A 26964-nucleotide genomic window follows, 5' to 3' on the forward strand; every position below is an offset into this window, starting at 1 on the left:
GCTGTTTCCTCAGAGTATTAACCCATACCTTAAAACAGATTGAAAAAAGGCAAAGTACGCTGTCCTTACGTACTCAAATTATCGCTTGTCATATGAATTCGATGAGTTAATACGTTTACGAATCCTTATTTTCTGGTGGAATATATGGGTTGAGAGCATTCCGATTTCATAGCTTTTTTCCAATGCAGTTAGAAACATACTTCACTTTCCTGGATAAGATGTTCTATGACTTCGTTCCACTGATGTAAACCCAGCTTCGTTGCTACTTGCTAGTGTTTCCTGTTCCTGTTCGTGTTGCAGCCATGGTGAGTGTGAGATGGTTTGAGTTTTCGTGTTAGAAATATAGATTGAAACGTATTTGTTTTATATGTTTATTTATTCAGTTAATGTGCCGGTGCAGATGCCGCGATAAGTCTTTAGTTATAAGTTTTTTCCAAATGCGTTTGTGACGAGGTTAAATTTAATGTTAACGTGGCCACATGGACCGAACTGCTGGAATTAGGCTCTCGTGTGGAGCGTTTTAATTATGCGTTATGGTTGTTAATTAGATTCTAATCTACCAAAGTTTTATGGAACTGAAGTACATTAGTTGGATCAATCAGATGTGTAGATTGTTCTAAATCGGATAAAATGAGCGTTCATCTTACCTTTAAAATGAGTGCAATTATTTTAACTTACTGTGTGTTAGTATGAATGTGAGTGGTGTAATACTAATTTTTATGTTATAGCCGCCCAAAAAGGATTCAAAAGGGGGTTCTTCAAAGCAACCTCAGAAAACCCAGAAAAAAAAGGAAGGAGGATCTGGAGGCAAAGCTAAGAAGAAGGTTTGTAAATAGGATAGCTGCCGTCTCGAAATGTTAAGCAATGCACTAAAAATAACCTTGAGGTGTTTCAGTTTTGGTCGATTTTCATGTAGCACCCCCTTTAATACAGATTTCAATCATTTATTCAGAACTTTTGTGATGTCATTGTTCTCCATTTCATTACTTATGCAGCTTTCATTCTCATTTTCAAAACACAATTTTTGTTCGGAATGGGGGATCCTGTGCACAGTTTGAAAAGCTGCACTCTAGTGCTTATCATTTCTAATAAAAATGGGCTGTAATGTGTTCTACTGACAAAAGTTTGAAGTTCTACTTTTAAGTGGCACTGCATTTGTAAGAAAGAAAATGTAATGTCTTTTATGGTATTCATTCCCTGTTTTAAGTGTGTATTAATGGTACAATTTAATCCTCAAAGTTATAGTTTGTCGTGTAGATACAAGTAAACTGATAGTGTGATACTACTAGTGGCACACACAAGTTAACATATACAACATTTAAATTTAGTGATTTAAGTGCCTGAAAGTCATACTTTTATGTGATAGAATTTTCATTCATGTCTACATATATGATGAATTCACTAACTCCAGAATGCTGTGATGGCAAAAGCTGATTTAATGAGTCTGAGTGAGTAATTTCTTTTGTTCAGATGTTCAGAAGTATTTAGTAGCTCTAACATATTCCCATGTTTATTGCAGAAGTGGTCAAAAGGAAAAGTTCGTGATAAGCTGAACAACCAGGTGCTCTTTGACAAGGCAACATATGAGAAACTGTTGAAAGAAGTACCTGCTTACAAACTTATCACACCTTCTGTTGTTAGTGAAAGGTTAAAAGTACGAGGATCTTTGGCTAGGCGCGCTTTGGATGAACTGCTTCAAAAAGGTGAGTTCTTGAGGCTGTGTGTGTGTGTGTGTGTGTGTGTGTGTGTGTGTGTGTGAGAGAGATGTTTCAACATCAGTTTACATGTCTTTTGCTGATGGTGATAGACTACAGTGTTATTTGGATGTGGATTAGAGTGGAGACAAGTATCAGCATGTGGGAGAGGATGGTAAATATGGCAGTGACCACAAATTTACTGCAAAACTTTGAGATATTGCTGGATATTGTGGATTGATGTATTTGTGATAAGCGGTTGATCTTGTGAATGGCTGTCGAGGTGCCTCTGAGAACATCTGGTGGTTTATTTTAAATTACATGCTTGAGAAAGCGATACTGTTCCAGCCTTTCTGTCTAGTGTTGTTACATATCTTACACACACCCCCCCCCCCCCCCCCCCCCCCCCCCCCCCCGGTTGAGTGAACTATTGTTAATTGGTCCTTGCTTTGCAGTGAAGTTCATTAAGTAGGACTGTAGTGGCATGCAGGGTTGTTAGAAATATTTAGGTGTGTTTAAAAAAATGTATATTTGGGGGTGCGACACAGTTCTCGGGGGGGGGCGTTTGGGGAGCTGCTGCTTCAGGGGGAGGGGGGGTGGTCAGGTGTATTTTTGAGTGTTGTGGCAAAATGATTTTGGGGTTACTGGAGACAATTCGCCTATCTGCTTTGACCCATGACGTCATGTCGAAAAGACCTATTTTGAGCATATCTAACATGGTGGCTAAAACATTGGTTATAGCACCCTCAAATTTCACAGTAACCAGTGCTGACTAAACCCAGTGAAATTACACAAAGCTGGTATCACACTTTCCAGTTCACCTATATAGCTCAGTCCTAGGCTAAAAGTTTGGTTGTGGTGTCTGTGGCTTTTCTATTGCATGTTGCAGTTGGTAATTGTATGTGCAGTGAGTGACGGGAACTGAAAATGAGTAAGCAGTCAAACAGGAAAAGACTGGAGAACCCATGACTAAATAGTTTTAGTTGGACATTATAAGTGGATCTATGTTTTTAATTAAGTTATGGGAGGGTCATTCCATATCAAATCACCCAATAAAAAATAAATTTTACGCCCACCTCCTTAGACTTTCATGAAATTTGGCTCAAATGGTTCTAATACCATCCTGACAACACCTGCAATTTTTTGTTGTTATCTCTTACAGTTTTTTATAAATTTTTAAAGTTTTTATGTTTTTGCGTTTTCTGAACCTTCGGAAATGGTCCATTTAATTTGTATTCAAAACTTAAAATTTGCTTATCTTAAACTCTTTTAGATATCATGAATTTTTGCAGCACGTTTATTTATTATACACATTTGAAGATAAAAATGATGCTATTAAAATATATTAATATTTTCTATGAATAATATATATATATATATATATATATATATATATATATATATATATATATATATATATATATATATATATGTGTGTGTGTGTGTGTGTGTGTGTGTGTGTGTGTGTTACGTTTTACATACCTAGAGTAATCATTTAGAGCTGCCAATTTCCTTCTGTCAGCTCACACACTGAGGTAACTGATGGTGCGCTAGCGTAAACATCATTCCACAGTGAACTTTAGGAACTGAATTCTTAGTAACGAGAATCCTTACACTCGTGCACACGCAACCTTCCACATAGAATTAATTAATGTTTAACTCAATTACAACATTCCCAGTCGTATAAAATATTGAGATAAATAATTTCTGTACATTTAGTTCTATATGATTCAAGACGACAGACTCTGAAAGTAAAACAGCTGTAAAGAAAAACAAAAAAGGAAAACCACTGCATGTGGTAACAAGGTATATGTGCAAAACTTACCCTGTTTGCAGATTTGTAAAAACTTTAAGAACTATATATATTTTTCCTGTTGTATAACATAAAGCAAATGAAAGCCCAGGGATGCTGAAACCTCAACGAAACGTCTGTGGGTGATAGCACAAAAAGAAACAATAGTTTTGGTCAAGGCAGATCCCTTCAAAAAGTACAGTTTATTTGTAAAGCAAAGACAGAAGAGCTTCAATCTCAAGACCCTATTTTGTCAGCGTTATGTAGCTTCTTTCTTTCTTTAAATACTGTCAATGTTTAGTGTTCCATCTTTTGAACGACAGCAATTTGTTTTGTTAATCAAACCAACTTTTGTGTTGCTTACGTTAGGCACCCACAGTGATCGAATACATTTAAAGCATCTTCAAGTTTTAATAATTTGTGAGCATAAAGATATCAGAAACAGATTGTTTAGTGTGTTACTAAAAGCTAATTTTCTTTCATTTGCAACCTGCTGTGGCCTTATAGTATGTGTACTTAATTGAACGAAATGTGGCATAAGTAACAGTAATTGGTACTTCAATACTTCACAGCAAGAAATTCGCACCATCTTTGCTGTCTGAAGTAGATAAATCAGATTCGGCAGGATTTATGATGAATGGTTCCATAACAATGTCCCTGCCAATTTCCCTGTTGTAATCTTCATCTTGCAGTTTTCTGCATGTCTTATGCAAGCTGCTCATACAGATGTTGAGATGCTGTCAATTGACTCATATGTAAGTCTCAACATTTGCAGCTTTGAATTTCTACAATATACGCTTTCACCTGAGCCCCTACCAGCTCGATAGGGTCGTAATGGCAATGGCATGGGGGTAATCTAAGGATACGGTGTCTATACTGCTTTACAATTTCGTCTATCTCATAAACTCTGTATGCAGACTTGTGTTGATTGACAAGAACCAGCAATTCTGCTCTGGTATGCGACGAGTTATGAGGTATTCCGTTAGATGACAGCCATGCAATAATATGTGCCTTTTTGGAGTTCGTATTTGGAGCTTTGTTCACTTGCGCTGAGTGGATGCTCGGATTGTCCATGACAATAACTGAAGACTCCGGAATATTTGGCAATAATAGTTGTGTAAACCACCTTTTGAAGGCACTGTACATTTCAGAGTGGTAATCTTCAGAATTCTTAGCTGTAGATGCCTTAAAAATCGGCTTACTCTGGGGAGTAAAGCCAGTATTTCTAGATCAGACATAAAGCACTATAATTCTCTTACCCTTACCAACAGGAACTTCTAATCCAGTGTACCCATCACTAATTTTCCAGCACATAGCTCTTGTGTGGTTCTAATTAACGAAAGTTTCATCTAAGTAATAAATTTGAGGTGCGCCATCTTCTCTGGTCTTCTGCATTGTTCTCAAAAACAGTCCTTGCAGCTACAATATCACTTAATTCCATTAATAATTTCCTACTATCATTTGTTTTCTGATAGCTGAACCCCATGTTTTTCAGTATCCCCAACATGGTCCGTTTGCTTCCATTAAAATTTTCAGCTTCTTGCATACGTGAAACTAGTTTCTCTGCTGTTGGATACTCGCTTTCAGCATACCTGCTGAACACTATGCGCTGAAAAACTTTTTTTGCGAAATCGTCTAGTTCATTCACTTTTTTTGCGGTTGTGTTGCTTCCCTGGTAATTTGAAAACAGCTGAGCTGTAGGTTTGTATTGATGTCTTAGCTTTGCTGGATACTCTCTGAACGATCTTCAAAGCAGCACCACAGGCTTCAGCTGTCTGCTCCTGGCATCTGCAACGGTGCGACCCGCACCTTGTGATGGTGTGGATTCAGCGGAAGTTTGTCTCTTAAAGTATTTTCACAGACGGAACACTATTCCTCTTGCCAGTTTGTGTAGCACTTGGCATGGTTGCATACTGTCACTCATAGTGAACACTATGAATGCAGTCAGCACTCAGCACAGAACATAATGACTGAAATAAACAGGCTGAGTGTCATGTGGTACACTTCCGCATTTCTGCGCATCTGACCCTCACCCACCTTTGTAACTGCTCTTCACTCTAGTGGTATTGAAACTTGCAGTTAATTGCATATTGCCATCAGTTTCTGACTGAGAATATGCTTCACTTCACTTGTTTGGGTGGGTTTCCTACCAGCTTCTTGCCATAGGCATTCTTTCTGTTTAAAATGTCCTTGTGCTCATGCTCTACCAGATAGCAGTTCTGATTGCAGTAAAAGGTGGTTTAAAAAAGCTAAGTGTTTCTGGTTTTATTTGAGTGGTGAGTACTTCTTTTGAGACATTTACAGGTTATGTACTGTATTGGCAATTTTCCTGCTGTTTCATTTGTTGGTGTATTTCTAAGCCTCTACCTTGGTTCCCGATTTTTCTTTTCGTAAATTTGACCAATGCCATCTGTTTTAGGTTTAAGCTTTTTTGGCAGAACTACCCCCCTGCGGGTCCGGGGATTAGAATAGGCCCGCGGTATTCCTGCCTGTCGTAAGAGGCGACTAAAAGGAGTCCATCCCCCTCACGGGGGTAGTTCGCGCCTGCGTCCGGAGACGGACGGTTCCACGACCTATCATCGTGGTCCTTTTGGTTTTTTCACTTCTCGTTTCTTCCTTCCTTTTGTTGGTTCCTTTCTTTGCTCTTCTCCACCTCACTGTCTTCCTTACTCTTTCCCTTGCCTTCTCCTTGCCTTTTTCTCCTTGCCTTCTCATTGCCTTCTTCTCCTTGCCTTCTTATTGCCTTCTTCCCCTTGCTTTCTCATTGCCTTCTTCTCCTTGCCTTCTCTGGTCTCCGCCTCGGCGTTTGAGACAGTCTGTCCTCTTTCTCCCTCTCTCTCTTCTTCCTTCCTCCCTGTGCGTGCCTGAAGGCCGACCCACGCGTTCGCACGCGTAGCCGGTGACGGGGTAACGCGTAAGTCCCCGCCCTGGGTAGACATGTAAGGCACGCGCGTACCCCCTGGTAAAGGCCAGGCCCGGGGAGGGGTGATTGCCTGCGCTGGTACCTTCTGACCATGCCGATTGGTCCCTCCGTCTGTTTCTCGGGAGGTGTGACCTGAGGTGTAAACATTCACCTAAGGCGGGAGTGCCCTCTGAGAGGGTCCCCACAAGGAAGGAGCGCGCCATCGGAGACGCTGGCAATCATGGGGGATTCCTCCGCAATGGATTCTACTCCATCTCTTTCGACTTCGACCCAAAAACGGAAACGTGACCAGCCAACAGTGACAAAAGTACTACCGCCTGCCCCACAGTTCCTCGTAGTTTCTCGAACTGAGGACGGAAAGGATTTTTCCTCTGTCAACCCTTTCGTTATTCAGAAGGGCGTAGATGCCATAGCCGGATCTGTCAAATCCTGTACCAGGTTGCGTAACGGCACCTTATTACTAGAAACTGAGAATGCCTTTCAGGCACAAAAACTGCTTCGGGCCACCCTCCTGTACACGTTCCCTGTCCGGGTGGAGGCCCACCGAACTTTGAGTTCGTCTCGTGGTGTGGTCTATACTGGCTCCCTCGACGGATTGACTGACGAGGAGCTTCAATCATTCCTCGCTGAGCAGGGCGTGACGGCTGTCCATAGGGTCATGAAAAAGGTCAACAATGACCTTGTACCGACCCGGACAATTTTCTTGACCTTCGATAGTGTTAAGCTGCCATCGCGCATCAAGGCGGGCTACGAGGTTATTTCTGTTCGCCCCTATATCCCGACACCTACGCGCTGCTACCAGTGTCAGCGTTTCAATCACACTCGACAGTCTTGTTCCAATGCGGCTAAATGTGTCACCTGTGGCAGGGATGCCCATGAGGGTGACCGTCCACCTCCGTCTCCTCGTTGTGTGAACTGTCAGGGTGACCATGCAGCATCCTCCCGCGACTGTCCTGTCTATAAGGAAGAACGCTGTATCCAGGAAATTCGGGTCAAAGAGAAAGTGTCCACCTCGGCTGCTCGCAAGCTATTGGCTAGTAGGAAGCCCACGCTGCTCCCAGCGGGGAAATACAGTACTGTCCTCACCTCTCCTCGGACTACCCGGGAGGTAGCAACCCAGACATGCGATCTGACCTTCAGCACTACGGTCGTCCGTTCGGCCAGTGCTAAGATCGCGCGGTCGACGTCTCCTCTTCCTCCCATCACCCCACAGACACGAGCACCTTCTTCAGCTTCTGCTAAGACGAAGACACCGAAGTCAGATGCACGGGCCTTCAAGAAGGAACCATCCTGTGCAGACTTCCTCCGTACCTCGACCTCACAGCCTTCGACCGCTACTTCCACTACACGTCCTTCCAAAAAGGCGCATAGGAAGCACAGTTCTCCTTCCCCGCCACGGCGCATTTCTTCTCTTGCGCCACCCAGCGGCTGCCGCCCCAGGCCGTCATCCGTTTCGCCTGGCCGCACCGCTGGTCGCCGTACATCTGGCCGTTCACTGGCGGAGGAAGCTCCCCCTCCCGGCCATCCTCCCGAGATGGCCGATGACCCTATAGACCCAATGGACGATGACTGTCCGCCTACTGATAGCGGCGGCAGTGCTCGCTCGAAGCCAGGCCCTAAGCGGCCTTCGAGGTGACCACTTCTCTCATCTTTCTTTTCTTACGATGGCACTTATTCACTGGAATATTCGCAGCATTCGCTCCAACCGAGAGGACTTGAAGTTGCTGCTCCGCTTGCACCGTCCGCTTGTCGTAGCCCTCCAGGAAACGAAGCTACGCCCATGCGATCAACTTGCCTTGGCACACTACACCTCTGTGCGTTTTGACCTACCCCCTGTGGTAGGTATCCCAGCTCATGGAGGGGTTATGTTGCTGGTCCGGGATGATATTTACTACGATCCCATCACGTTGCACACCGGCCTGCAGGCAGTTGCCATCCGCATTACTCTCCCCACTTTTACGTTTTCCTTTTGTACCGTTTACACTCCATCGTCATCTGCCGTTACCAGGGCAGACGTGATGCAACTTATTGCTCAGCTACCTGCACCATTTTTGTTAACTGGAGACTTCAATGCCCACCATCCCCTTTGGGGCTCTCCAGCATCCTGCCCGAGGGGCTCCTTGTTAGCAGACCTTTTCAACCAGCTCGATCTTGTCTGCCTCAATACTGGCGCCCCTACTTTTCTTTCGGACACATCTCACACCTATTCCCATTTAGACCTCTCTATATGTACTCCCCAACTTGCACGCCGGTTTGAGTGGTATGCACTTTCTGATACATATTCGAGCGACCACTTCCCGTGTGTTATCCATCTCCTGCAGCATACCCCCTCTCCGTGCTTCTCTAATTGGACCATCTCCAAGGCAGACTGGGGGCTCTTCTCTTCCAGGGCGACCTTTCAGGATCAAACCTTTACAAGCTGCGATCGTCAGGTCGCACACCTCACGGAAGTCATTCTCGCTGCTGCTGAATATTCCATCCCTCACCCTCCTTCTTCTCCACGTCGCGTACCGGTCCCCTGGTGGACCGCAGCATGTAGAGACGCTTTACGTGCCCGTCGACGTGCTTTACGCACTTTTAAACGCCACCCTACAGTGGCGAATTGTATCAATTATAAACGATTATGTGCTCAGTGTCGTCGTATTATCAAAGAAAGCAAGAAAGCCAGCTGGGCTGCTTTCACAAGCACCTTCAACAGTTTTACTCCTTCTGTTGTCTGGGGTAGCCTGCGCCGGCTATCTGGCACTAAGGTCCACTCACCAGTTTCTGGCTTGAAGGTCGCGAATGACGTCCTTGTGGCCCCTGAGGCTGTCTCCAATGCCTTCGGCCGCTTTTTCGCAGAGGTTTCGAGCTCCGCTCATTACCACCCTGCCTTCCTCCCCCGCAAACAGGCAGAGGAGGCTAGGCCACTTAACTTCCGCTCCTCGAATTGTGAAAGTTATAATGCCCCATTCACCATGCGGGAACTCGAACACGGTCCTCTGCTCCAGGGCCAGATTCTATTCATATTCAGATGCTGAAGAACCTTTCTCCTGCGGGTAAAGGTTTTCTTCTTCGTACATACAATCGCATCTGGATTGAGGGACATGTTCCCGCATGCTGGCGCGAGTCTATTGTTGTCCCGATTCCTAAGCCGGGGAAGGACAAGCACTTGCCTTCCAGTTATCGACCCATCTCGCTTACCAGCTGTGTCTGTAAAGTGATGGAGCGAATGGTTAACTCTCGATTGGTTTGGCTGCTCGAGTCTCGACGCCTACTTACCAATGTACAATGTGGATTTCGTAGGCGCCGCTCTGCTGTTGACCATCTGGTTACCTTGTCGACCTTCATTATGAATAACTTCTTGCAGAAGCGCCCGACCGCGGCTGTGTTCTTTGATTTGGAGAAGGCTTAAGACACCTGTTGGAAGGCGGGCATCCTCCGCACCATGCATACATGGGGCCTTCGCGGTCGCCTCCCTCTTTTTATTCGTTCCTTTTTAATGGATCGACAGTTCAGGGTACGTGTGGGTTCTGTCCTGTCCGACACCTTTCGCCAGGAGAATGGGGTGCCACAGGGCTCAGTTTTGAGCGTCGCTCTCTTCGCCATCGCGATCAATCCAATAATGGATTGCCTCCCAGCTGATGTATCAGGCTCCCTTTTCGTGGACGATTTTACCATCTATTGCAGCGCGCAGTGTACACGTGTCCTGGAGCGCTGTCTTCAGCGTTCTCTTGACCGTCTTTACTCCTGGAGTGTCGCCAATGGCTTCCGTTTTTCTGCCGAGAAGACGGTCTGTATTAACTTCTGGCGATACAAAGAGTTTCTCCCACCGTCCTTAAGACTCGGTCCCGTTGCTCTCCTAATCGTGGAGACAACCAAATTTTTAGGCCTTACATTTGACAGGAAACTTAGCTGGTCTCCACATGTGTCATATTTGGCCGCCCGTTGTACCCGTTCTTTAAATGTCCTCCGTGTTCTCAGTGGTCTGTCGTGGGGAGCGGATCGAACCGTCCTACTTCGTCTATATCGGTCGATCGTCCGCTCCAAGCTGGATTATGGGAGCTTCGTATACTCCTCTGCACGGCCATCCATCTTACGCCGCCTCAACTCCATACAACATCGGGGTTTACGACTTGCGATCGGAGCATTTTATACCAGTCCCGTAGAGAGTCTTCATGCTGACGCTGGCGAATTGCCACTCACCTACCGGCGCGATATACTGCTTTGTCGGTATGCCTGTCGGCTACTGTCAATGCCCGACCATCCGTCTTATCGTTCCTTTTTTGACGACTCTCTTGACCGTCAATACGGGTTGTATGTCTCTGCCCTGCTACCCCCTGGCGTTCGCTTTCGTCGCCTCCTTCAACACCTTACTTTTTCCCTCCCTGCAACCTTTCGAGTGGGCGAGAGCCGCACGCCACCTTGGCTCCAGGCTCAGGTCCGCGTTCACCTTGACCTCAGCTCGCTCCCAAAAGAGGTCACTCCCAGTTCGGTCTACCACTCCCGTTTTTTGGAACTTCGTTCGAAGTTCATCGACATGACTTTCATTTATACAGATGGCTCTAAGACCAATGACGGGGTCGGGTGTTCCTTTATTGTCGAGGCACAAAGTTTCAAATACCGGCTCCATGGCCATTGTTCGGTCTTCACAGCTGAGCTCTTTGCCCTCTACCAGGCTGTTCTTTACATCTGCCGCCACCGACATTCTGCTTATGTCATCTGCTCAGATTCCCTGAGCGCCATCCAGAGCCTCAGTGATCCGTACCCGGTTCACCCCTTCGTACACCGGATCCAACGCTCTCTTCAGCAGCTGGTGGACGTCGGTTCTCCAGTTAGCTTTATGTGGGTTCCTGGCCATGTCGGTATCCCTGGGAACGAAGCTGCAGATGCCGCGGCCAAGGCTGCGGTCCTCCAGCCTTGGACAGCTTCTTGTTGTGTCCCTTCGTCCGATTTTAGCAGGGTGATTTGTCGGCGCCTATTATCTCTGTGGCATGCCGATTGGGCTGCACTTACCGACAACAAGCTTCGGGCCTTAAAACCTCTTCCCGTGGCTTGGACGTCCTCCTCACGCCCTTCTCGGCGGGAGGAGGTCGTTTTAGCCCGGTTAAGAATTGGACACTGCCGGTTCAGCCATCGCCATCTGCTGACGGCTGCGCCGGCGCCGTTCTGCCCATGTGGGCACTTGCTGACGGTTAGACACATTTTAATGTCCTGTCCAGATCTTAACACACTGCGCCTCGATCTTAACCTGCCAAATACTTTCGATGCCATTTTAGCGGATGACCCACTAGCAGCTGCTCGTGTTCTTCGTTTTATCAATTTGACAAACCTCGCTAAGGACATTTGATGATGCTGTTTTTTAATCCTATGCCTGTCAGTCTGTCTTTTATCGTGTTTTCCCTTTTAGTTGTTGTGGTCAACTTGTGCCTCGCGGTGCATACTTAGAGTAGTCAGGGCGCTAATGACCATTGAAGTTGTGCGCCCTAAAACCACAAAAAAAAAAAAAAAAAAAAAAAAAAAAAAAAAAAAAAAAAAAAAAAAAAATTGGCAGAACTAGTCTGATTTTTCTGTATTAACTTGTCTTCAAAAAAGTGAGCAACTTTACAGAATATGTGTACTGAATTTTGCTAAAATCTCATGAGCAGTGGCCTTTTTAATCCTTTAACTGCAGTGGAAGAGTTAACTCGTGCTCTGCTGCTTCCCAGGTGCTAAAGATTTTTTTTAATGTACTGCCTCTTTTACTGAAGCACTGTTGACGTCTGTGTCCTATTGCACCAACCTCTCACTGCTGCAGGCAAGTTACTTTCATATATGGTAATAAATTGTGGATGTTTATCATACAATGTTTGTGCCTCTTTGCATGCTATAATTTGCAGAAAACCTCATTCTGATACCTTGAACCATGTATGAAGTATGACTTGTTAGGACGCGATTTGCGATGCACACAGGCGGAAATAAGTGTGTCCCAAGTGACCATTAGTTGGATATAACAACCAATAACTGAACACTGAAATGAGATATTTTCAACAAAAAAATTAAAACAAAAGTTTGGTGTCTTACATGCATTTCATATATGGCAGGGTATGAGCTAAAATCAGCCATATGCCCAGTTGATGCTGTGTGTTTTTACCTCTGTAAACTTTTTAGAATATGGTACAATGTTTTATTTAAGTTGGTGTGGTGCAGTAACTATGACGAATAAGGAAAAGAAATTGTTGTTTATGGAGAGGAGATGTCAAACTGTAAGATATGCAAAATTAATTTTTTCACTTAATGTTTTTAAAATGGAGTAAGTATTCCGGTGTGGCCTGAATTCCATCACGAAGTACTACTAGCAGAATTTGGCGAGCAGTACAGTCATAAAAAACCATACAGAGTATGTTTGTGGCTACGAATAAAATATTTTAAAAAGATTGAGTATTGAGACAGATGATAAGCTGTTGTTCAAAACACCTTGTAATTGAAAATATTAGCAATATGAAGATGGGCATGGTAGTCTGAAACTCGTTATGACACTGAAGCAAAGGGGCTGGTTTGTCATTCACCAACTAGTAAAAGATTGATTAACGAGATAGATCATTTTCATTGTTTATTGGCCATTAGAAAGGAAAGATCATTAATAAACATTTGTCAGTGCTAGTTTCTTGGTTATGTTACTGTATTCACACTTTGTGTTAGGGAGAATTGTCCCTTATTATATCACTTTCACTGCTTGGGTGCCGAACTGCATAGCTGACAACTTTTCAATTTTGGCCCCAATGTGTGCGTGTAAAATACTTGTTACAGTCCCAGATTTAGTCAATTACACTGCAATAGACTCAAATGCTCAAGTGGATGCTAGAGACTGTTTACTCTGTAACAGTCCTCAAAGTATAGTTCACCCACAGAGGAAATAGCAGATGAAACCCTTGTTTGACCAGTTGCGGTTTTCATTCTTGAGACTGGTTAAAGGGAGCTCTCCGTGCTACTCTGTGCTGTGCAAGCCTCTTGATACGTGCAAAACTACTGAAACATAGGTTAGGTTGTGCCTTAAATTTAACTTCTTCCTTTTTCCTTTTCACTTCAATCCTTTTCAATAGTTTTCATTTTACCCATCTTTTAGCATTCTTCTGTGATGTTGCATTTTGTGTTTTTATCATTCACATTTCACTTCCCCCTACAAGGCTACACTCCAGACAAATACTTTCAGGAAAGAATTCATAAAACTTTATATTCAATTAGCTGACAAGCCTAGCATTGTCCAGATATTCATTTTGCCAAAATTCTATTAAACAAAAACAAAAGAATAAACTTTTTGTAGTGAAGTATCAAAAAAATTTCATGTATGTGCGTTTGTGAAAACACCTTTGAAATTCTGGAACAGAAAGCTGCTACTCACCATATAGCGGAGGTGATGGGTTGCAGATAGGAACAACAAAAAGACCGTCACAAATAAAGCTTACAGCCATTAAGGCCTTCGTCAACAACAGACAAAAACACACACACGCAGTGTGCGCACCAACACACGTGAGTAGCAATTTTCCTTTTCATAATATTGTTGCATTCCATTCTGGATTTTCCATTATCCAAATTAAGAAATTTGATCCCAGACAAGTTTCTGCACTCAGGAAGCAGCTGCCTAGCATGTCTGCAACATGACTTTGTACATCTTTATGGCAACACCCCTTCATAGCTCTATACCATTTTCACCTACAGTCGTTCGTGCTCTGCAGTTGAAAGCTGTCAGAAATGCTGCCAGGTATCTGTAAAGAATAAATGTATTAAAATTTAATGCATTGGTGCAGGATTTTTTCATGTATCTGTGTTTATCACATCTCTTGAACTATGTCACACAATGATCTGTTTATGTATGTACATTCAGTGACATCTGTGGAGACTGTCAGTGAAGTGTGCTGCAAGTGGAGTTAGTAGCAAAGAAGTAATACATTCAAACATCATGCATGATAAGGAAGTTTTTCACATCTCATTGTTTACTACATCGTCTGTCTTGAACTATTACAAGTGTTTCTTACCCTCCCTTAAACATCTGACAGTAAGTAATATGTATACAAAGTTTGCTTGAAATCGGTCCAGTGGTGGAGAGGTGATGGTTTTCTCTCTGTCTGTGTCTCACTGTGTGTGTGTGTGTGTGTGTGTGTGTGTGTGTGTGTGTGTGTGTGTGTTTTGAAACGGTTTCCTTTTCAGGACTATTTTCTTGCTGCAATTTGAAGCCTGTGTGTTATATCATCTTTTTCAGCCATACTCGGCTATTTTACTTGAAATAGAAATACTTGTCTAATTTTGGTATTGCTCCCTAATCAAATTCTCTTCCCATCTGATTTGAGGACTTCTAGAAATGTTTAGCAGTGTAAAATCTGGTTTTGAAATCTGTCTTACCATTTTATAATGCATCTGAAACATTTGGTTCCTCCATGTCTGATCCATGTGTACAACATCCTTTCATGGTTCTTAAACTGTTTCAAGTGATTAAATTATGCTCTGTACAAAATTCTACCAAGTAGCTTCCTCTCTGTCCTTTTCCCCATTTCATGTCATGCTGTTTTTCCTTCTCATCTTTTTCCCACTATTGATTTATGGTCTCCCAGCACAATTAATTTTTGCCTCCCTTAAACATCTGAATTTTTTAAATCATAATGCAGTGTTCCAATTTCTTCATCCCTGGAGGGAGCTATAGTAGAGTTGATAGAAGATGATCCTTGATAACCAGCAGAATTGTTGCCAGCTTTCAGCTTTGAAGCAGACTCCAGCAAGCAAAAAGGGTAGTTAATAGTAGAGCTGTGACAACAGAGATGTATAGGAAATAGTATTATGCAATTAGTTGAGGTAGACAGCTGAAATACTCATGCCAAGCCCAGTGCATCTACCAGGGACCTTTTTTGCCAACTGTTTTAGTTTGCATATAAAATTGTTCTGTGGTTGTGAGTGTTGGGTTCATTTTCACTTTGGTTAAAATATTCATTGTTGCCTATAGTAGCTTACACCCACATTGTTACTTTGTTATTGGAGCTATGCCTGCATTAGTGTTCGCTACCTGACTTGGTGCGTAAGACTTGGATTTGCAGAAGTATGGATATGTCGTGTGACCTGCTGACAAATAGCAGCCAGTCAGCCGTAGCATGCAACAGAGTTCCTTTGTTCTGTGCGGAGCAAGTTTGTGATTGGTTTTAGCACTCTATGTGGTGTCATTTTGAAAGTTATTTCGAAGCACTCTGATCAATGAGTGGCAAAATCAGATCTCGCCTTGTATTACACAAAGGAGGGAAATAGTCTTTCATGTGTCAGTTCTTTGGACGAGATTTGAATGTGCCATCCAAGTCTGGTAACAAACTGTCTCCTGGTCTTGCCAAGTGCCATGAATGAACAGCTGAATGCTGCAATATCAGGTTGGGAACTGTTTAGTCAGATTGCAGGTGAAGCAAACACTTCTGCTGAAGAACGGATCACCTATTTTTAAGTTGCCAGGTAAGTGCTGAAATAGAAAGAAATTCACAAGTGAGCTCAATGATTTCAGAGAGAATGTATTATGGTGCAAAATGGGTGAAATCCTACAGCAGATAAATTATGTTCGTACTTTAAAGAAGCCGACAGTTTTCAACGGAAGCAAATATGCTGTGCTCAGAACATTAAGAGAAATGGGATTCAAATACAGAAGGACCAGTGACTGAAGAGAAATGACATTGTAGCAGCAAGAATTGTTCTCTTGAGAAAAATGCACGAGATAAAACGAGCTGGAAAATAACATTTATTACTCTGATGAAACTTGTGAACCGAAAGTGTTGGAGATCAATGTGCTCGAAGAGAAATGAGGATCTGGGAGGCCTGAAGGTTCCTGCTGGCAAAGGGAGGTGCCTTACTGTGCTACATGCTGTTCATGCAGACAGGCTTAATACCAAAAGGTAAAGTAATATTTAAAGCATCAAAGTCAAAGCATTCAGATGACTGTCACTCTGAAATGACTTAATGCTATCTCAAAGTGGTGGTTTGTACAACAGCTACTTCCGTACCCACTGGAGAGTTGTATTATTGTAATGGATGTACTTCATGCAAATGAATAAGGCTCCTACTTCAAATGTCAGAAAGGATGAAATTATTTCATGGCTGTTGTATGGAATTCTTCACACGGCATTACAAACAAGAGCAGAGTTACTTGTGCTCGTAAATGGATACAAGCCAAAATACTGCACTTGCAAGATGATAATCTAGGAGGACAGCATCGTTACTGAGTAATCAGGATACCAACATATTGCTGCCACTAAAATCCTATTGAGCTGGTATGGGTGCAAGTTAAAGCCATATCACATGAAGAAATAGCACCTTCTGGATTGCTGATGCCGAAAGATCCACACATGAAGCAGTGAACAAAGTAACCATCCGCGATAGACAGAGAGAAACACTACAGGTAGAAGATTTTTAAAAGGAAACAGGTAAAGACTCAGTAATGGAACCTCTCATAATCTTCATGATTGATTCATGTGAGTTACAGTGAGAGTATTGATGATTTTTGCCTGTGTCAGAACTGCTTAGTACCACATTACTGCAGTTTCTAGTGCATGCTTCTGAAATTTTTCCACAAAGAAATTAGTTATAAATGAGGTTAAGGGGCTCCCAGTCTGTTCATAGAACTCTTGTTCCACTTGAAATATATGGTTGCGAGGCAACATTTAAAAAGTTATGCAATATCGGGAAGAAAAATCTGATTAAGTTGTTGCAACACCTCATTGAGTGCAACCATAGTACATAGTGATACCACATCAAAACTAACTTAATATGTCCTCTGACTGGACCACTGTGCTGTTTAATTTACTGATAAAATGTGTCAAATTTTTGATGTTTGAATCAGATTGGTCCACAGCTATAAAAATGTTCAGATTTTTCTCTATGTTCAGTACGACTTTTTTACTAACCTCATAGAAGTCATAAGAAATTTGTCAGTGTGGTCTGTACTAAGTTTTCTACAGGTCTGTGAGTCTAGTAAGTCATTAATCTTACTATGATAGTCAGTCACATTCAGAAAAACTGTCGTGTAAGGAGAATGATAAGTGATGTCATCATTTAGGTGTTTTAAGGCATTACCCCCACCCACACTTAAATTTCTTTTTATACGTTTGGTGTCTACCAATACACTTACAGCTTTTATATGGATTTGTGTGTCCACACTATGAATACCTGCTTCTGCACTGCTTGTTATTTCCTCTGAGTAAAATTTGCCGACAAGTAGCATAATTTCCACCCCTAGCAAGCACATATCTCTCGTCAGATAAATGTCTGGATAAATTGATAACTATGCGGGAAATTTCTAAATGGCGGATTATCAGATTAGGCTGAAAATTATCAAATTTCTTCATCTGTCTGCTAGACGCTGTAAACGTACGCTTCCTAATAGTCTTGTGCAATAGTCTCACTTCTATTGTAGTTGCCACTACAGAATTTCTTACTGATAGTAATATAGAGACTTTGATTTGCAATCCTTGCTTTCCAGGTCATGGCAGGTCAGTTGAATCTGCTCTCATTAGACCTCTTCTGTCAATTGATAATCAACTGCACCTCAGCTGAGCTGCATAGGCACTTAATTCTCAAAAATTTCGGAATAACACTGCTTTGGAACAAGACAAAAATGTGTGAGAACACACATTCATTTTGATAGGACTAAACTACTGGCAGCTGTGACATGCTATACATAGAGGCCATAGAGATTGTTAAACGCCCTAGGAATTTCAATAGGAAGGAGGAGGGCATGAAATTGAATGACATCTGGGTCCCTGTGCTGAAGATGATGTGTAAGTGTCTTCCATCATGGAAGCAACAGTGGACATCAACCGGCAATGGCCAGTTGCACTAGAGCCAGGGTGTGAATCACACACTCAACAAAGCTCCGATCACCCCTTAAAAATGCCCTCCCCAGAAATGTCCTCAAACATTTTTTATATGAAATCCATTTGACCACAGCATAATAGCCACAATATTTTATTTATTGCATTTGAGGATGGTCAATAGGCACTGCTGGTGCAGGATGTGTCAGTAAATACATATTTTTCACTGTATTTGTGTTCTCCTTTTTAAATTTTATTTAGCAAGACATCCCAAGATGAACAGAGTTTGAATGGGAAAGATAAATAAATGCACTGTAGTTTTTGCCAATTACTCTTGCATTTATGGAGGAAATGACACGGTGCAGATCTGTTATTGTCACTTTTCCTCCATTTATGTTGCGTTATTATTTTTCCATGTTACATATTTCATAAAGCCCTGTATTTTAAGGTGCACAGTTTGATGGCTCAGTGTTCCTCACAAAGGCGTACATTGTTGCTCTTGCCACCTTTCCTGTATGCATACATAACTGTCAGTCAGTAGCTGACTACCGAATGGAGTGCAGCTAATGAACAGTCGGACTTCATTCCAACCAATGGTTCCCCTACATTACTAACTACTGTCTACACAGCAGTCTGTCACCCACCAAGTTACGTCGTGTGCACTCTATCATTGTTGAAATTGTGTTTATAACCGTGTAGGCCTGATCAGAAGTAGAGCACTTCTTGTAACTGGACTCTGCTAATTCCTCTGTATTTCACTTCAGGCTGTCCATTTTCCTTGTTAAATTCTCCAACCTACCTATTTGGTAAAGGGATCCAACATTCTGTACACCCGACACTTTTTGTTTTTCCAAATATTATCTTCCCTGTCTGGAGATATAAATGGGGGAACTATTTTACCTGTGGATTATTTTACCTGAGAGGTGGCCATCATCATTAAGCTACATTTTTCTCGGGAAATATAGTGGCTGTAGCTTCCTTTACTTTCAGCCATGTGCTATACCAATGTAGGAAGGCCTTATTGGCTATATGTTAAAATGACAAATACAGGTTGATGATTCTTCTGAAAAATCTGGAATTTTCTGGGAATTAAATTTGACATTGGAAAAATTAGGAGAATATTGGGAATTCTCTTTTTAATCTAGCATTGGAATTTAATTATGTTTAGTTTTATATGTCAAAATTTTAAAATACTTAATATTTTGAAGTATGTTAATTATGTGAATATTGTTCCACATTAATTACCAGTGTTCAAAACTGTGATCAAACTATCTCAACCAAGAGGAAAGAAAAGTTATTGTGAGATTGCCCCTGCCCTCTCCTCCCTTCTCTTTGTCAGGAACTTCTTGTTGCCATCTTGCTCCCCATACGTGGAATTCTCAGGGAAATATAAGTTTGATTAGCCCCCTGAAATCAGTCATCCTGGCTGTTCCCCATCATCAGGAACTGCAGATTTGTCAGGCCTCTCCACAGGTAGCCTTCCACTGTGATTCCACCTGTGGTACAGCTGTTCGTATCGGAGACATGCAAGTTGCCATACTTTGGTAGGGTATGTGGATTACTTATTGCTCTGGAACTCTTACCAAATAAGACTGTGAAAGATAATGTATAATAAATCTCACCAATGAACTTCAGACCTGTTTGCCTGGCATAGCCCTTAACAACTCGGCATGTCATACCTCTTGTAACAAATTGTCATGTGTACCTCTTGTCGCAGACTTTGACAGTAACCAAAATCAGTTGCAAGCTGTTGTTTTCGCAATTTGCTCCAGATTGCAATAACATGTAGTCCACATATAATTCAAATTTATTGGAACCTGATGCCAGCTGATATTGATTTGGCATGGCCACACACATAAATAGTTACTATTGATTATTTTTTAATGTGGACTAATTACAGGAATTGTGTGTATAAATGCCAAATTTTCTGCTACTAGTGCAATATCCATAGTTGAAAGGTCGTCTTCTGCTTGTGGTTCCATGGCAACTTGAAATGGGGGAGCTGCAAGATGCCTCACTGCCACCTAGGCTTAAAGTGTTCTTCTCCATTGCCCAGGGGCTTTGAAACATCTTCTAAACTAACTGTCTGCAGTAGCTGTTTAACATAAAATAATCTTGGTTAATTTTGCAAACTATGAATGTGCTTAGTCACAGTTGAGTGTTGATTGATGTGATGTCAAACAATGGAAAATCCAGGATGGAATGCAACAATATTGAAAAGGAAAGTTACTTACTCACCATGTAGCGGGGATGGTGAGTTGCAGGTACAAACAACAAAGACTTGTCACAAATAAAGCTTCCGGCCATTAACCCTTTTAGTGCCAGACGTTTTCTCAAAATATCAAAGTACCATGCAATTTTACAGTAATGCATGCAGACCTCTGCTATACTTGCAATAAAATATAAACTAGTGTCAAAGAATATATTTTCAGAGAAAAAATTTATTTTCATGATGGGGTTTATCAAAAAAAAATTGAAACTTTGATTTCAGTTTACTCTGAGACCCACAAATAATGATATACTCAAATTTCGGATATATATATGGAATCTCTGTAGTTTCCTCAACAAAAACATCATAAAGGAATAAGATTTTTTATTACACTAAGGAAAAAATAAAAAAGAACATAACATTACAAAAAAATTGTTTTGCTCTGAATGTGTTCTCAGTTCTTCAGTCATAAATCACTGATAAATGTGAGGTGGTAGTTATGACAACTACTTGCACACATGCTGACCAACACATGAAGGATGCAGTCCTTTCTTGCAACAAACACATACTGTGCGTGAGTGCCGCTTCTTATCCTTCGTAGGACAAACACTACATTAGCGTTCCTTTCTCCCCGGAAGAGTCTCTACACCATATACTGTTGGAGCAGGTACATTTATATCTATTGCACTTGTGGTTGCAGTCGTTGCCTGAAACCACTGTTGAGAAAGTTTGCATATGACTATGACTTCAGCCGTGTCAGTGGTTTGTCGCTGGGGTTTAGGCTTTCCTTATACAAAACATATGCATTCAGCAACATCCTGGCAATTATGCTAAATACTACCTTCCTCCACATCTTGACAGACCACCTCTCCTCTAAATAGCAGTATGCCATCATACCAGATGAGTCAATGCCACCCATATACTTATTATATCCAAAATTACATCTGGTTTCTTGACCGACTGTCTATTGCGAATTGTCTTTTCTGATGATGTAGCAGAGGATAATGTACTTGCGAGGAGGACTGGATTTCTGTGACTTCTTCCATTTGAAGCCATAGAGAAGTAAAAAAGATTTCTCGAAAAACTTTAGCTGACCTACAGCATAATTCGACAGAAGACCACGTTGCAGGAATTTTGTTTCTTCTAATTGTTCCCGTTACATAAGTGCCGACTGAATACAGCTTTTCTGCCAGAGGAATAGATGTAAAAAAAGTTATCGCAAAACACATGGTAACCTTTTTGCATGTAGCTCCCAAGAGCTAGTAGTTTCATGACTACATATCCCAGGCCATTCTTTTATTTCGTTTTTGTCATCACTTTTTGCACCACGGTATGCATAAAACCCTAGGTAGTAATTTACTACTGAATCACACAGCATCCAACATTTGACTCCCCATCTGTGATGATGTTTATTGGGAAGGTACTGGATTAGCTGCGAGTGCGCCTTTGTCCCAACAAGACTTTCATCTACACTCAGTTTCTGGTGTGGAGTGTTGTAGCGACCGAAAACATTGTTGGCAATATCCACAAACACTTGAAATTTGGCTGTTGGATCATACAATGGGTGACCAGGAGGGTGAAGTTTCGAATTGTCTACAAAATGTAAGAACCGCAGCAACAATTGAAACCTGTTGCATGAAAACATTTGCGAAAATCACTGTATCAACAGGTTTGCATCAGTTGACCAATAACTAAAATCTTCGGTTTTTTTTATCAGTCCCACATTCAAAATCATTGCTATAAAAGCCCTCATTTCTGCTACAGTTGTTGGTTGCCACTGTTTGATTCTCGAATTCGGCGATAAATGTGTTGACTGAATCACCTGGCAAGCGTATCTGTTAGTCTGTCACCATAATCGTAAGTAGCTGTTGCGAGAACAACAAATTGAAAAAATCAATTGGTGTGGCGTTTGCTGGTATATGTTTAGGGCCTGGTACTTCTGCATACACAAAGCTTGGAGGGGGCAGATTATCTGACGCCTCATCCATTATTTCAACAGAAGTATTTGTATTGCAATTCAGTTGTTTGGTTGTCGTCATTTGCTGACACACAATCGTCACTTGAAGAAGAAAACGACAAGTCCTCTTCTCCACCAGACATCTCAATCCGATTCACATTCTGCAAATCCTGCAAATTCATCTTCACTTCCACTACTTACCATATTATTGTCTATATCACTCGCATCGAACCGCAACTTCTTCCTTGATGACGCCATGCTGCCGCAAAGTACTCAGTAAATAAACACCACCAGAGAAGTTTATTTTACTGGAAATATTGCACTGACAATCGAAAAGATCGATATGCTGTGCCTTCGACCTTCCTTCTGCATCTTGGCTAGGAAATACTAACAACTTTGCCTTCAAGCGCGGAAAAAATGAATGAGAAGGGCATCATGATCAGATCGTATTTGGCACTAAAAGGGTTAAGGCTTTTGTCAACAATAGTGTACACACACACACACACACACACACACACACACACACACACACACACACACACACACACACACACGTTATATGTGGTGGAATTTTGAATGTAATTTATACGTTTATTGTTTATATGTTCATGGTTTAATAATTTTTGTCCAGTCGTACTTTTTAAGAATAGTCAACCAATACATTGCTTCCTCCTAAAAGTATATCATGAGAAGTGAATGAAAGTAAGCTTATTGTTTAGAGCTCACAAGGGGCATACCAACAGCTATTCTTCCTGTGTGCAATTTGCGACTGGACAAGAAAGGGTAAACTGATGGTGATACACAAGGTCCTCCATGCCTGATACCATATGGTTATAATAAAGCTCTATAAGTTGTAAATTTATGGCTGAAATTGTGTCCCAAGTGCCTGTATGTTACCAAAATCAATATTGAATTGATTTTGTGAGTATTTAACTATATGATGCAGCCAGTAAGCTTTTATCAGTATTGTCAACCATGCTACTATTCATCAGGACACTATGTTTGTGGTACGTGACATACAGTTACAAACACATTCAAACTGGTTAAAAACTTGTAAATATCAGACTACTGTGGGAAAAATCTGTTTTCAGTGGGGATGTAAATATTACATTCCATACTGGATTTTCCATTGGGGTGTAAATATAAGTGATTGTAAAGTATGTTTTTTTAAAAAAAATTCATGCCATTGTAGAAGGTGATCTATCCCAGCGGAGTGAGTGTTCACCCTCCATTGCGAGGCCTTTGTTTGCACGTGTAGCACTTGTCAGGCGACACAATACTATGTATTGAGTGAAAGTGTTTAAAAGTAGAATGGTGAATTACAAATATTCTATTGACCAACGAGTATTCATGTATGATTCATATGTACATACAAAATCTGCGCATGCAGTAAGGAGAGTATTCCAATAGGAATTTCATGATGTTAAAGTTCCTAATTGGGGTACAATACATAGATTGATAAATAAATTTTGTGAACCAGGAAGTGTTCTTCGCAGGAAATGCAGTACTCAGAGAAGAAACTCTGGATAACATTGGACATACTCCAAAGGTTTCCTAGAAAATCAGTTAGATTTCTTTCTCATCTGGAAATTCCCTGTGGCTCTGTTGAAATGGCTAAAGTCACTAAAGTTAGACATGTAAAATAACAGCAGTGCAGTAACGTAAACTGTGTGACTCTGTAAAAATGATGCAGTTTAGCGAATGGGTTTTGAATAGTACGTGTGACAGAGAAATGGCCCTAGCCTAATTTTCTTTTTCGACAAATCGTGGTTCCACGTAAGTGAAGACGACGTTAATTCACAAAATAACTGTCATTGTAGTTCTGAGAAACCTAACATAAGAATGAATCACTTTCGCATGCTAAAAAAGTGTGGTGTGCTATTAGTGGTGAGGGAATAATTATTTTTCCCTCCAGGAAACAGTTAAGTTCAGACATATGTGGACAACATTTTGTGCCCCCCCCCCCCCCTTCCCCCCCCCCCCCCCATTGGGAGAGAACAAGCTTTTGTGACCTCAGCAGAACTGTGACAGCATTTGAAGCCAACTTACCATTACTGGAAATTCATGGCGCGTTTCGCGTTTTAGGATGGTTACCATACACAACCTATGGCCTCCTCCATTCTATTCCATTCCTCTAGCTATTTTTTACCTCTTGTGGCATTAAAAGAGAAAGTGTACAAATCAAATCCACACGCTTAAAATGAACTTAAAACTGACAAGAAATTGCTGCCATTTCTCAGAGGGAACTGCAGAATGTTATGAACAATTTCCGAAGCATGTCTGAAATGCTTGAAGAAAGATATTTGAGTAATTTACTTTTCTCTTTAAATGTTTGTTCTGTATGTAAGAAATAACTGATGCAACGGATAGTACAATGTTTGCTGTGGACCTCCTGTCACTCATGCTGCAGGTACAGCAGCCGCATGCCACGAAAGCTGTTGCATTGAGGATTGATCACCCTGTATGTTGGTTATACCATCTCCCAATCAAACTATCACCTTCCAGACTAGTTTACACCTTTAGGTTTACTACAAATAAATCTTTCATCATAACATTCATTAAAAATACTCATGAATGTAGTTTGCCTGTCATTCCTATACTCCGAAGGATGTGGCTTCTTCTTTACAAGAGTCAAATGTTCACTTTGGAGTCAATTTTGGAAATGTTATTTGAAGACAACTTGAGTGAATGGCCAACTGCTGGTTTGAGTAAGTGTAGTGAGAAGTGTTTAATTTTACACTCCAGTTATGTAGGGTGCATATCAGATGCAATCAGCCGTTCTCCTTTGCAGAATCGTTTGAATTCAAATTGAGTATTTCATGTGGGAGTAATAGAATGTTTTTAATTCCCAAATTATAACTTTCAAAGAAAGAATCTGCTTTATAAATATGCAGTTGCAAATAATTTAAGAGATCAAGTGCAGTTATCGTTGTCAAAATGAAAATTCTGTTGAAGCAGTGTATCAGTTCATTAGAACTAAATGTACTACTTGGGATGTAAGCTACAAATTAAAATTAGCTGAAACCTCAGTAAACTGTTATTCAGTTATCTAGTGTCAGTAGCTGTTTATTTAACATCTGGTTGGTCTGCTACTATTGTTCCTTAACTTTCATCAGGGTATGGACGGGCGTGTGACGGTTATTTTCCGCATTGCAGTTTTTTCATCTGTTTTACTCAATTATTGATCTAAAATTACCTGAACTGGTAATATTCTCATTTTAAAGACATTCACATATAGAATAATTGGCCTTAAAAAACTGGAACAACAGAATAAAATTTACTGTAACTTAAGCAAAATGCATAAAAAGTGATTTTCACATCATAAATTTGTAAATACTGTAAAATATCCTACCACAATAAAGTCTAAGAATTTGGTAGATTAGAATAAAATAGGAACACAATTGAAAAGTTACAAGCAATGAAAGGAAAAACAAAACTTTTAACAAAATTATCAGACTTCGTCTGTGTCAGTCACATTATTACGGTGATTACTAAAAGTAGGAACCCAGTGTTTTTGGTAAAAACTGTTGTTACAAGAGTTGCACTGTTATATTTTTTCTTGAACCACAAATATAGCAAAATGGTCAACTCTGGCTGATTTCTTCATCTTCTTTCTTCTTCACAGTAGACACCAAGAAAAATGCTCAAATCTTTAGGGATTTTTGCTCATTCTCTCAAATTTTCACTCAATAGTTCCGTGGCAGGTCTGAAAGACATTTCCACCTCATTAAGGATTCCAAGGGCTTGTTCATCTGGTAAATTCGCATGGAGTTTATTCCGACAATATCCAGATATCTGAAGAAAATTGTCATTGGCCATCTTTTAGTTCTTCTAGAAGATGAAATGCTTGAATGCACAAGGTCATCTGTGTCCACACCCCCTTTCGTGGCATTGTAATCCATAATTTGAATCTGCTTACCAGTTTCATCATCGTTTGTTTCGGTTGTGTAAAGTTGACAAAACCAGAACAACCTTTTGCTTTTTAGTAGCAAAAGAGGTTGCAATAATTGTTGATATGATCCAGTTTGTATTGCAATGTTAGTTCTTGGGGAAATAAAAGTTTGAAACATTTTCAGTGTTAGTACCATATTGATTATGACTTGGTGGAAGGTTTCTTTTGTAATTCAGTTTAATAAAATAGCATCTTTTATTTAAATAAAAATTTTCAAACATATTTACTGTTTCCAAAATTTGATATTTTCAAAACAATATTCTAAGTCAATTTCCTAGAAAAGGCTCAGTTTTCCACAACATCCTCCAAATTTACAACAAATTGTTCTTAACATCAAATGAAAACAATTTTAAGTTCATTACAATATTAGTTATCTAAATATGAACAAACAGTAGGAAGATTTTGCCACTAGTCACTCCCATTATAATGTAACTACGAGAAGATCAGAAATTTCCTTACATTGTTGTTGTTCAGGCTTTCAACAGTGTTCAACCCAGGTGGAACATAAAAAATATTAATTCGCTACAGGTCCCAAGTAATGTTGTTAGTAAGCTTCATTAAGTTATGAACCTGTGGTTATTAGTTACGGGTACATTACCATTCTCCCTTTTCCCAGCGTAGTAACATTATTGAGGCCAATAATGT

The 26964-nt window shown here is 41.0% G+C and overlaps 1 protein-coding gene across 1 annotated transcript in view; it reads left to right on the forward strand.

The window, feature by feature from the left end:
* The first annotated feature begins 235 nt into the window (after window positions 1-235).
* The window catches only part of LOC124613952 (40S ribosomal protein S25), a 39388-nt gene continuing 12659 nt past the window's right edge, over window positions 236-26964 (forward strand). The window contains exons 1-3 of the mRNA XM_047142723.1: window positions 236-305; window positions 729-824; window positions 1520-1703. Coding sequence (XP_046998679.1) covers window positions 303-305; window positions 729-824; window positions 1520-1703 — 283 coding nt within the window. The 5' untranslated portion in view covers window positions 236-302. The remainder of the gene's footprint in view (window positions 306-728; window positions 825-1519; window positions 1704-26964) is intronic.

Source organism: Schistocerca americana, chromosome 4 (assembly GCF_021461395.2).
Source record: "Schistocerca americana isolate TAMUIC-IGC-003095 chromosome 4, iqSchAmer2.1, whole genome shotgun sequence".
NCBI classification, from domain to species: Eukaryota; Metazoa; Arthropoda; class Insecta; order Orthoptera; family Acrididae; genus Schistocerca; species Schistocerca americana.